The sequence below is a fragment of the Lepidochelys olivacea genome, assembly GCF_965140295.1.
Source record: "Lepidochelys olivacea isolate rLepOli2 genome assembly, chromosome: 2".
Lineage (NCBI taxonomy): Eukaryota > Metazoa > Chordata > Testudines > Cheloniidae > Lepidochelys > Lepidochelys olivacea.
In genome coordinates this window covers 112,166,565-112,179,252 of record NC_140412.1, presented here as the reverse complement: position 1 = coordinate 112,179,252, position 12,688 = coordinate 112,166,565, and the positions used below count along the sequence as shown (strand labels likewise).

Below are 12,688 nucleotides of genomic sequence, written 5' to 3'. Positions count from 1 at the left end.
AGGTTTCTTTGTCTCCGGGATTGGGAGGACTGGTCAGCAGCCAGTTTACCCATTGTGGCAAATTGATACAGAAACATGCTATCTACAAACTCCATTCTGTTCTGTGAGCTTCATTTTGATTGTAACGTATACTGTATCTTCACTTCTGCAGTGTAGCCTTCATCCTGGAGGTGTTAGAATAAATCCTATCACCTCACAGAGGGTCTAGCAATGGGAAAGCCAGCAAGAGTCTTCAACTTTGATAGTCCTTCATTCAAATGTGTCCACCCTAGTATGTTAGGTTTGCTGGAATCCAGAGGAATTAGTTTTCTCACTTTGGAACCCAAGGCTGAACTGGCAGATTTGAGATCACCTGACAAGAGGCCAGAACTTCAAGGGCCAGATCTTCTCAAGTCTGAGGCTGTTGTGGGCCATCTGTTGAACAAGAAAAGAATACTGAGTACATGGAGTGGGATTTGTAACTTCTGTGCTTTGTCTAATAAATTCTGGTTTAGAAGTTTCTTTGCAAAGTCTGTGTGTATTCCATTTGGTTTAGCTGTCACAAGGTCCACAATAAATTAAACTGTAAATAGGAGTGCCTATGCGGTGGAGCTCTGATAGGGCATGGTTAAACTACTGGGGAGTCTTTGGAGGGGTAGCATGGTCTTGGGGCATGTTCATGTGGGCTGTGGGGTACCACATCCCAAGAATCTGGACCCTCGGAGCATGCCTGAGAGGCTGGACTAAGGCAGTGTGTAGATGCTGCTAAGACTCAGTAGGCTTAAAAGCACATGGAATCCAAAGGTTGAATCCAGTACAGCAGCCTGGTGTCTGACCACAAGGGGCAACTGAACCATGGTTACAATACCTATTCATGGGAGCCTATTGTTCTTCTCTTGTTTACCTGAACTGGAATTTGACCCAAAAAAAGAGGATACATGCAAATGTGTGCATAATTTTACCATATTAAGCAATTTTAATACTTGCCTCTGGCTCACTGTTTCTGGGAAAAAGACGTTGTATATCTTTCGTGTATATGAAGCTTGGCTAATATTTATTTGTTTTTTCTTGCAGCCCAGCTAGAGGTGAACTTTAAGGAAATGGAAAATCATCTGTTGCTGCTTGAAGACCTATGTGGACAGTGTGAGTTGGAAAGGTACAAACATATGCAGACACTACAGCTGGAAAACTACAGGAAAACAAAAAGGTAACTAAACTACAAATGCTATGAATAGTAACATAAAAATAACTATCAAGCCATTAGTTTATAAACCTTTAATTCTCAATGTAAAATGATCTTGGTGCTTTTCCGCTTCATAGAATGTGGTCCATTTTGTTGTCAAATAATTTGTAAACGTCAGGGTTATCTGTGAGAGTTGATGTGATCTACTCAGGAACTGAGCCCAGATCTTCTGATTCCCAGACCCGTGCCTGAAGAACAAGAGTATCATTTTTCTAGGGCTGTCAAATGATTAAAATAATTAATCACAATCGTGAGATTTAAAAAATAGTTGTGATTAATTTTAATTTTAAATGCAGTTAATAATGGAATACCATTTATTTAAATATTTTTGGATGTTTTCTACATTTTAAAGTATGTTGATTTCAGTTACAACATAATACAAAGTGTACAGTGCTTCCTTTATATTATTTTTAATTACAAATATTTTCACTGTAAAAAAGATAATATATTTCATTTCACCTCCTACAATTACTGTAGTACAATCTCTTTATTGTGAAAGTGCAACTTACAAATGTAGATATTTTTTTTTTTACTTAACAGCACTCAAAAACAAAACAATGTAAAACTTCGACCACCATTCCAGAGGACATGTTTCCATGCTGAGGAGGGTTCTGCTCAATAATGACCAAAAGCAGTGCACACCGATGCATGTTCATTTTCATCATTTGAGTCAGAAACCACCAACAGACAGTTAATTTTCTTTTTTGGTGGTTTGGGTGCTGTACTTTCCACGTTGGAGTGTTGCTATTTTAAGACTTATGAGAGCATGTTCCACACCTCATCCATCTCAGATTTTCAAGGCACTTCAGATTCCTAAATCTTGGGTCGAGTGCCGTAGCTATCTTTAGAAATCTCATATTGGTACCTTCTTTGCCTTTTTTCAAATCTGTAGTGGAAGTGTTCTTAAATTGAACAGCATATGCTGGCTTGTCATCCAAGACTGCCATAACGTGAAATATATGGCAGAATGTGGGTAAAACCACAGAGCAGGAGACATACAATTCTCCCCCAAGGAGTTCAGTCACAAATGGAATGGTGGTTGAAGCGTGAAGGGGAATATGAATGTTCAGCGTATCTGGCACATAAATACCTTGCAACCTCAGCTACAACAGTGTCATGCAAATGCCTGTTCTCACTTTCAGGTGACATTATAAATAAGAAGCAGAAAGCATGATCTCCCATAAATGTAAACAAACTTGTTTTCTCCGAGCGATTGGCTAAACAAGAAGTAGAACTGAGTGGACTTGTAGGCTCTAAAATTTTACATTGTTTTGATTTTGAAAAATTTGGAAAACTTTCAAAAATATTTATAGTTCTAAATTGGTATTCTGTTATTAAATAGTGCGATTAATTATGACTGATTTTTTTAAATCTAGTTAATTTGTGTTGCGTTAATTGCTTGAGTTAACTGCAATTCATTGACAACCCTATATTTTTCTCTGCTGGGATATTATTACCCAATAGTGGACTCAGTTTTTATCACCACCCTGCTTGGTGCAAGTATAGTGCTGTACAATGGCAGTCTACCAATTCCTAGATACTAGTTAATTTGCCACACAACTATTTAAAATTTTGTATGTAAAGAAGTAGATTATTGAATCCAGTTAAGTGTATTAATCCTTCTGAAGCATTCTGAGAGGATTTTATTCAGTATATGTGTTGAGGCATGCAGGTATTTTTTAAAGAAATCTCTTTGGTGGAAGTAATTTATTTTGCTAAGTGTCAAAATATCTATTAAGTTTGCTAAGCAGTTGTCAGTTCTATAAATAGCTTAACTAGCTTGGCATACTAATACTAAATTGATTGAACGATGTTAGTTATTTGGTCAGGTGTAGTCAAAGCCAAAAAAAATAAAAAATAATAGATTATGCCCGATGAATAATGTATGCCATTTTTAAATGATTAGTTGCCTTATGCATAGTGTAGTGTTTTGGAAGATCCCACTCTGTTATAAAATTTAGAATGGAAAGAAATAATGCTTTAGGTCAACATTAAACCATTAAAATTCATTTCACAGTAGTTATGGGAGAACTGTCTCTCAGAAATAGACTTCTTTATCTAGTCCATGTCAGATGACTTATGTTTTGCCATTGTGTGTTGAGTCACTGTTTCAAAGTTTACTACTCCAACAAGATGCTTAAATGTTTGATTGTAATTATGGCTAAGATTTTGTCATGGTTATTTTTAGTAAAAGTCACAGACAGGTCACGGGCAATAAACAAAAATTCACAGAAGCCCTGACTTGTCTGTGACTTTTGCTGCTGCGGTTCCATGATTTCCCCTGGCTGGGACCTGTGGGGTTCCCCCTCTGCCCAGGGCAGCTAGAAGCTGCAGGGTGACCATATTTCCCCCAGCCACTTGCCCAAGGCATCTCCCCACCCCCCGTGGGACGCTGAGGAGTCTGTCACCTGTCGCTGGAACCTTGCAGGGGGCCCCCTGTCACTGCTGTCTCTGGAACCCTGCCAGGACCCTGCTGGCTGCCAGCTTGAGTCCCGCAGCCCCTGGGGCTGAAGCAGAGAATATCACGGAGGTCTCGTGAGTTCTATGACCTCCGTGACTTAAACGTAGCCTTAATTATAATGCATTTCAGAGCCTGATAAATTAATCAGAGCATTGCCCTCTGAAGTTTTGATTTTAAATTATAACTGTTTTGTCTGTTTAGGCCCTGGTCCTCCAGTTGATTTCCATGTGGGCACAGGAATATACCTGCATGCAACAAGCTGTAGGTTCAAGGCCTAAGAGAGGACAGGAACGGTCTGTGTTTGTACAGCCCTTTGTACAATTGGATCCTGGTGCAAAATGAATAATAATGCAATAAAACAACCAGAAATAACCATATAGAAAAACCTAAAAGAAATCAGTAGGTAAATTTCAGATGACAAGGAGGTAACAGTGTCAGGAATAAGAAAACTTCAAAGGTTTTGCTCACATTAATCTTGTATTAGCGGTTCCAGATATTGGTAGTCTAACAACCACACACTTTGTTGATTTGCACATTTTTATTTAAAAAAAAATTTTGTTCGATAGTTCACTAGCCTGTTTTTCCAAAATCAGGTGGGGCTAATATAACAAGTACAATTAAACATCGTGTCACAGCTGCTAGGCTGAGTGACCGATGAACAACAAAATTTGGAGCCGTCTCTAAATTTCCTGCAGTTGAGAACGTATGCATGTTGTGCTGTTCCATATTTGGTTTCAAAGATATTAATTGTCTGGGGTTTGAAATTGACAGGACTGTTGCTCTTGAAGTCCTTTGAAAAACAGGTAGGCTTCTTGTTCTCTAATGTCAATACATGCTTTAAGAACAGAGACAGCAGAAAGCCGAAGGAAGGAAGGTATTCTTGATTAGTACAAATCTAAAATTCTGCGTTTATTGTTGGTAGGGTAATCTTTTCTAGGAGCTGAGCATTTAATATTACTGTAATCTTTGGAAGAACTATTTCTCCTCTGTCTGGGGATATTTTAAAGAAACAGCTCCATTTAACTAAGATGTAAATTGTTTTTAAACATAATAGACTTGAAAAGTGAAATTTGTTTCCAAGGTAGATTTCTAATTCTCTCACAGGCTTCTTGTTTCTGATATACTTAAAGAATTTCTTGTTTGTTTTTGACTTTGGCTATTTGTCCATCAGTTTCCATCCTCTACTTCCTAATAGCCATCTTATATTTTGTGCTGTAGAGTATACTTTTTTTGGCTTCATGAGGGTTGGATTTTCATTTTCTGAAGGATCTCTTTTGGCTTGAATAACTTTTTTATCTTGCTATTTAACCATTCTGTTTTTTTCTCATTTTCCTGCTTTATTCTTTGTTTTATAGCTAGGCATATTTTCTGTAACCATAATATGCTTAAATAGCCACTATGCAGAGTCTGACTTTTAATTTGCTCACTCATGAGCTTTGTTACTGTTATTAGGCTTAATTGTTTCTCTAATCTCTTTCAATATGGTATACACATTATCCTTTTTCTGATCAGAAGTCTGTTAATATAGCATTACCATTATAACTGATATATAAAAACTTAGCTGTGAAGCCGTTCAAGTTGCTACACACATACCATATCTGACATAAACCCACAAAAGTAAGGAGATGAAAAGTTAAATCATCTCATCCTTCCTGGTACATGGTAATTGTAGTCAAGGAAAACGTAACTCGGTCCCCCCTTAATCTGCCCTTCTCCGCATATCCCTTTACTGAAGTTGGGATATGAGTTGGGAATGAGAAGTTTGGTAAAGGGGGGGTTGTGATAGAAGGCCGTTAACCTTAACTTTAACGTTCAGAGAGATGTTTTGTGGTATGTGGTGCATGGTGGTTATGGTAACAGCTAGTTCTTCAAGTGATTGTCCATATACACATTCATCTTATGGTGTGTGCGTGCGTCATGCACCAACATTCTGAGTCTTTTAGCCAAAAGGGTGAAGCAGGGTGAAACATCCTCTGTTTCTGTCATCACCGCTTGGCTTCAAGGCAGAGTGGCTTGCTGTCAATGAACTGTTGGCATTTTTTCTCAAGTTGCAAATAGAATAGTAATAATTGTTGCCTATTGGCATTTTGATAGTTTTTATTAGGATTGTTTTATTATTTTCACCTTGTGATTGTGCTATTTAAAACTTAATGATGGATATTTAAAATTCTGATTTTGCTTGGGGGAATCGTACATTCCTGGGAAATGTGCCATTTATAAGTCTTTCACTGCCAGGACCGCAAAGGTAGAGAAGCTCAGTAGCAAATCCGGTGAGGCCTGCTTCAGGCTCTGGGGCATATGACAATCCTGCTGCTCCCCCTGCCTGGCCTCCTGCCCCAGCCACCACTACACATCCCCAGACATGATTCCCCTACTTCAGGCTCTAGTAGGTCAGTCAAAAAGCTGTTGAGAAGGAAGGTACAGGGATTAGGTAGTTCTAGAGAAGGGGTTCTCAAACTGGGGGTCATGACCCCTCAGGGGGTTGCAAGGTTATTATCTGGGGGTCGCGAGTTGTCAGTCTCCACCCCAAACCCCGCTTCACCTCCAGCATTTATTATAATGTTAAATATTTTTTTAAAAAAACCCTGTTTTTAATTTATAACGGGGGTCACACTCAGAGGCTTGCTGTGTGAAAGGGGTCACCACTACAAAAGTTTGAGAACCACTCTTCTAGAGGTAAATCCCTGGATTAAGGTATCCTCAAAAATAAAAATGGCTTCCCTGCACCATTCTGCCTCTGAGACTTTGTGGCCCTGGGTTTTGACTTCTGAAGCTCGACCCCTTCACCGTACTGAGTCCTTGACACCAAAACAAAATGCTGAGAAATCTTCAAGTGCAGTATCTTTGTCTTCCCACTTTGCTATGTTGGTACTGCCTCCACCACTGGTCAAATCAGCACAGTTAGCAGAGGATTCACCCAGCTGGTGAGCCCTCTATAGCAGTGATGTTCATGGCACTGGCAGATCTCAGTGTCTTGCAAGGAAACAGCATTGCCATTGTTGTTCACATGTGGTGTCTCTTATGGCACCAGATCACTCTCACTGCAGTACCAAGTATCTCCACGGCTCTACAGTCCATGCCTATATCTACTTCCCCACCAGTCAAGTTGGAGTGCTCCTTCTCTTTGTCATCTTCCAGCAGCATCGAATCGTAGTGAGAAAAGGGATGCTCCCACATGTACTCCCCATCCATGTCTTCTCCACTTTCTTCTGTCTTAGGTAGTGGATCTAGAGACTGGTCTCTCAACAGATGTGGTGTTCACTAAGCTGGGCATAGACCTTGGTTCTGGTCCATGGCCACCAGCCATTTACCCCTCAATACCTGTGTAGCCTTGTTGGGGGCCATCGACCTCATGGAAGGGAGGATTACCTGGACAGACCTGTTCCTTCTAGAGCTTCTTGATGTATGGCTCAGTGTGACCGTCTGTACCCCTCTGTCCGCCCCTTTTACAAGACCATATTAAATATTGTACAAAGCATACTGTGATTTGCTGATCATTGTCCTGATAAAATGTGTGGCAACATTGTATGTAAAGATAAGATTCCACTGTATAATATTACCAACACATTTTCCAACATGTTCTGGAAGGCGGTCACAAACAAGTTCCACGGAGACAAAAGGCTAGCCAATGCCTCAGCCAGGTGTCAACAAGTTCAAATGGACCAATGCCTCAGTAAGTGGCCACTCTTCGGCAAGAGAGAGGGTGGGGGCAAAAAAAAAGCTACATTTTGACAAAGAAGCAACTTAAGCTTCCTGGCCCCACAGACTTCCTGAACATCAGCTGGAGATGATTCTTGTGCAAGAGAAAGGGCTATACGAGGAGAGAACAGATGTCCCAGATAGTCTCTGCCTTGCTCTCTACCCATGGCATTATCAACACCTGAAGAAGAAAGGAAGCAGTGTTGCACTGGGGTAGTTGGGAGGTGGGGGGAGTGATTGACTAAAAGAGGTTCAGCTAGTAAGACTGCTGGAACATGTGGTGAGAGAGACCTTTGCTTTGATTGACTTGACTTGTTAAATTAGGTGTTAATTGCATTTTACCTTTTATTTCTTGGTAACCAGTTCTGAATTATATGCCTCATTACTTGTAGTCACTTAAAAATCTATCTTTCTGTAGTTAATAAATTTGTTGTGTTTTATCTAACCTTGTGTGTTTGGATTGAAGTGTTTGGGCAAGCAAGATAAGATTTGTGCATATCATTTTCTATTAATAAATGACGGATTTTATATGAGCTTGTATTGTCCAGGAGGGTACTGGGCAGTACAAGGTGCACATGTCTGGGGGAAAGTCTGGGACTGGGAGTTCGCTGATGTGGCCCTGTATGTAATTTGTGAGTGGCTGAGTGGCTGGCGCTAGTATGCATACAATATAGCTGGGAGTGATTTACATGCCGGAGGCTGTGTGGGAGCAGACCAGGAGTGGTGGTTTTCACAGCGAAGCAGGGTAAAAGGTACCCCAGGTTGGACAATTGAGGAGATAGAGCTGTCCATAAATCCAGATTGTATACCCTGTGTAATGTCACACTCAGTCACCCAGGCTGCTTCTGAGCAACAGCCAGCTTAGATTTCCCTCCAACCTGAGGATTTACCAGGGATATCCTATCTCATTCAGTTAATGTATTGGGTTCTGCTGTACTAGTTATCCCCTGATAAAGCTGTAGTCCCTCCCAGTACATTTCAGATGAATAACTTTGATCTTCACCCAGACTTTTCCATCCTGGAGAGGATGAAAGGCAAACCCAACTCACCTTGGAGACTGTTGAGATGGATATCTAACTGTGTGAGAGCCTGCTTTGAGTTGGCTAAGGTGGATCCTCTTATTTCTCTGAGCTCACTCCACCAGAGCTCAGGCAGCCTCAGCAGCATTGTTGAAAAACATTTGTTATGGACATATGTAAAGCAGTCAAGTGGAGTTCTAGCTATCCACACATTTACAAAGCATTGTGCTATTATTGAAGCCTCCAGATCAGATGCTGTATTTAGGAAGGCTATTCTGCATTCTCTGTTTTCTTGAGCTTCCACCTCCATTAGAATGGTCCACTGCTTGGAAGTCACCATAAATGGAATGTGCATATGGACAATCACTCAAAGGAGAAAGGAAAGTTTCTTACCTGTTTAGTAACTGTAGTTCTTTCAGATATTTTCTATATGCAGATTCCATGATCCACCCTCCACCCCTTCTACCTAAAAGTCCTTTACCACCCAGGATTCTTCAGTGGGGAGGAAACTGAGTGGCAGGTGGCCCAATCTACCCTTTTATGTGTTTGGTGCAGGACACAAGGACACTCAGGGTGCATGTGTATGAAGTAGCTTGTGCGCACCCACTCACCAGGTTCCTTCTCACTGCCACAGGCAGTAAGAGGAAACTGAGGGAGAGATGTGACCACTCCACCCTCTATATGCTTATGTGGAAACACAAGGAGGCACGTGGTGCATTTGTGGACCTGACAGACACTGCTATTCAAAATAGCCTGATCTCTCACGCATGAGATGCGTGCATATCTATAGAGGGACACATACTTAAAGAAGAACATCAAGTTCTATACTACAGTGCCAGCAGGCACAACTGACATTTCACTATTTTGTCTTCGGGGAAAGAGTAGGTAGCAATGAAAGAGTAATTAAAAAAAAAAGAGAGAGAAATTACGAGTCACACATGAATGGTAAGAATTAATTAACTCTGTGTGAACTGTGTAACTAGTAAGTGGGAACCAATGAACAAATGCTCCTGTGACAAGTAAAAAGTCACAGTGCAGCAGTTCATCATATTGCCATTAAGTTGAAAGCTAAGCTGAAGTGTTTACAAGCAAGTATATACAAAATATTGTTTGCAACTCGAAATTCATAACACACGTGTGTTTAGACAAGTTATAGATTCCTTCTCTGCAGTTTTATTTTTAAAAATATTTTCCATCACTTGCTTATCGCGATCCAAGATAAAATTCTGAAGATGCTGCATCTTTCCTGCTGTGGCAGGAAAAGTTAACAGCTTATGTAGTGCAGGCAACTGCATTCCCTGAGTCAGGTCCTAGTGATATCAATTGCAATAGAGAGGGCTCCATCTCAGATGTTGTCAGATATACAGCCTTTCAGATCACTTTTGTGATGCCTCATTGGGACAGAGTCACTAAATTATGTATTTATGTAATTATGAAGAATATTAGACAGGATTGTGAAAACCCATTTTGTTTTTTTCTCCAAGAAGAACAGAGTGGGCTCTTGTTTTTTTTCCCAGGGGGTCTTATTTTCTTTTTAGCTCAAATTTCACTTTGAAGTGCTTACATGAATAAGCAAGATGGAATGGACTGAAGTAATTAAAACAACTCTCCAAAGTAAACTTTACATATCATTAAGATGTATGTAGCAGAAAAGGATTCATGTTAATCTATTCTCCCACAAGGTACAGAAAATAGTTGTTTTGATTCTTCAAGTCAAATATAAATTTTTTTGTCTAGTGAAGTAGAAGATAGGAGATTAATGGTTCTGCAAGGGAGGAGACATGTTTGATGGCTGTATTTAAAACGTATCCATAAAAATAATTCAAAACTCCCTATACCAGTCTTTTCAGCAGCTTGTCACATCAGTTAATTAAGGAGCAATTTTTGTTTTTCTACACACAAAGATGGCAAAGATCAACTGGTAATCAATCTATTAAAAACAAATGGAAACTGCTACTATTATAATACTGCCCTCAACTTGGCAATTTAAAGAAAACGATAGAAGCATTTTGCCCTCCATGTGTTTTAAACTATAGGTTGCAGCTGCAGGAGAGGGGCGAATTAAAACAAGAACTAAAAGAAACCATATTGATATGAATGCAAGGTTGTCAGTTCAACAGGGAAGTTTACCTAAGAAAGGTTACAAGTACAGATACAGGGGGAAAAAAGTATTTCTACTCAGTTCTATTGCTTCTGGATGTGGAAAAAACCCTGCAGAATGCTATGATCCATGCTGCAAATATTGTCATTCAAGAACACAGAGAAAATTATGGAGACTGCATCACATTTCACTGCATCAAAGTGACAGAAAAATTGTGGAAGTAAAATCATTGAAAGCAGGACAGATTAATTCAGAATTTTGTCCATTTTTAAGAGATCTGCATTTCTGTCCAGCCCACTCAACATGAGTAGGATTCAGCACATTCAAATTTGTTTGGTTGAAATTTCATAATAGCATAGTTCCTAAGAAAGCAAACAGATTAGTGATACATTTACCAAAGGCGCATACAAAAGAGTAGTAGGTCTAGCAAGTTAGTAGACTGGGGACTCAATTGGTGATCTGTTTTACTTACAAAACTGCAAGCTTTTTGTTTAGAACAATATATGTGCACCTTTGAAGCAATAAATATAAAGTGAATCACATCCTCATAAAACTTATTGGGATTTTTCCAAAATATTTTTCTAGTGTTTGGGGTGTGGGGGAGGAAAAGTAAGTGGATTTTTTCAGTTTGGAGAAATCAGTTTTGACTTGTGAACTAAAAATAGACCCAGAGGTTCTCCAAAGTTTTCCATAACTTTCTAATGTTTGTGCCATCTTTGTGATGTGAGCAGAATATTAGATTGTGTTTCTGCAATCTGTTTTAATATTGTTTTAACATTATTCCTCTGATGCCTGATATATCCCATTAAAGATGTGAGCTGTTCTCTTGCCTAATGTACATAATAAGCTTATCTATAAAGAAAATCTTTGGAAATTTAGCTCAAGAATATCAGTTTGATAGGTCCTACCAATACAGTCTTGCTTCCTAGCAATGTAGTTCTTGAATAATAAAATTTATGCTTGCTCGCAATGTTTTAATGCTGCAGCTATATACATTTCACACTGAGCTCTTACATCAAATGTAAGAAAATAATTATTTGTATTACTTTTTGAATCTGAGTTAAAAGCTACTGCATAACTTTAAAAAGGATATTCCAGTTGCATTGCCAAAAAATTACACATCTCAAATATACTATTTTAAGTGTGCATTTAGCCTCTGAACATTTTATCTATATTTTAAATTAAAAAAAAAATAAAGCCTACTGAGTGCTTATCAGAAGTAAGGCTACATTTTAGTCACAGGTATTTTTAGTAAAAGTAATGGACAGGTCTTGGGCAGTAAACAAAAATTCACGGCCTGTGACCTGTCCATGACTTGTACTATATACCTCTGACTAAATCTTGGGTGCTCTGGGAGGGTAGATGGGGTGGCGTGCTGCCTAGGACCACTGTTGCTGCGGGGTGTGTATGTGGGGCTGGCAGGCTCCTTACCTGTGAGGCTCTCTAGAAGTGGCAACATGTCCTTTAACTCCTAGACAGAAGTGCAGCCAGGGGGTTCTGCGTGATGCCTCTGCCCATTGCCCATTGGAACCACGGCCAATGGGAGCTGCGGTGGCGGTGCCTGCGGGTGGAGGCAGTGCGGAGAACCACCTGGCCACATCTCCACCTAGGAGCCAAGGGACATGTCACCACTTTTGGGGAGACCCCCAGGTAAGTGCCACCCAGAGCCACCACCCCCCTCCTGCCCAAGCCCTTGCCCCAGCCCTGAACCTCCTCCCACACCCAATCTCCTGCTGCTGCTGGGGTTGGGGCAGTGGCTGGTGCGGCTGGCCCAGGGTGACCAAGCTGCTCGGTCGGCCCCCAGGCCAGCCACACCGGCTTCTGCGAAGGTCCCGGAAACTCTCAGAATCCGTGACCTCTGTGACAGACTCACAGCCTTAATCAGGAGTATGTCAAGCTTACGCTACTGCCACCTTCCAGGTTTCCCTAGACAGGCAAGATGAGCTGTGCTTCAGGAATCCATCCAAGGGGAAAGAGACCTTGAGATTAAAGCAAACCTCCATCTCTCAATGTGTCATATCTTACAGGTAGGTATTTGAGTTAATTAGTTGTCATGAGGGATGGATAAAGAATCAAATGCTCTCTTTTCTGCATCCTGTGACGGATACAATAGAAGTTATCGATGAACTAGAGTTGAAATTGAGATCACAACTGTAAATTCTGGAAAAGTGTCGAACTATAGAGTT

General features: G+C 40.3%; 1 protein-coding gene across 3 annotated transcripts in view; it reads left to right on the top strand.

The window, feature by feature from the left end:
- DTNBP1 (dystrobrevin binding protein 1) overlaps nucleotides 1–12,688 on the top strand; it is a 179,153-nt gene that overhangs the window by 72,076 nt on the left and 94,389 nt on the right. For all 3 annotated transcript variants that reach the window (XM_084619860.1, XM_084619859.1, XM_084619861.1), the window contains one exon: nucleotides 1,054–1,186. In XM_084619860.1, the coding sequence (XP_084475986.1) occupies nucleotides 1,054–1,186 (133 nt within the window). The remainder of the gene's footprint in view (nucleotides 1–1,053; nucleotides 1,187–12,688) is intronic.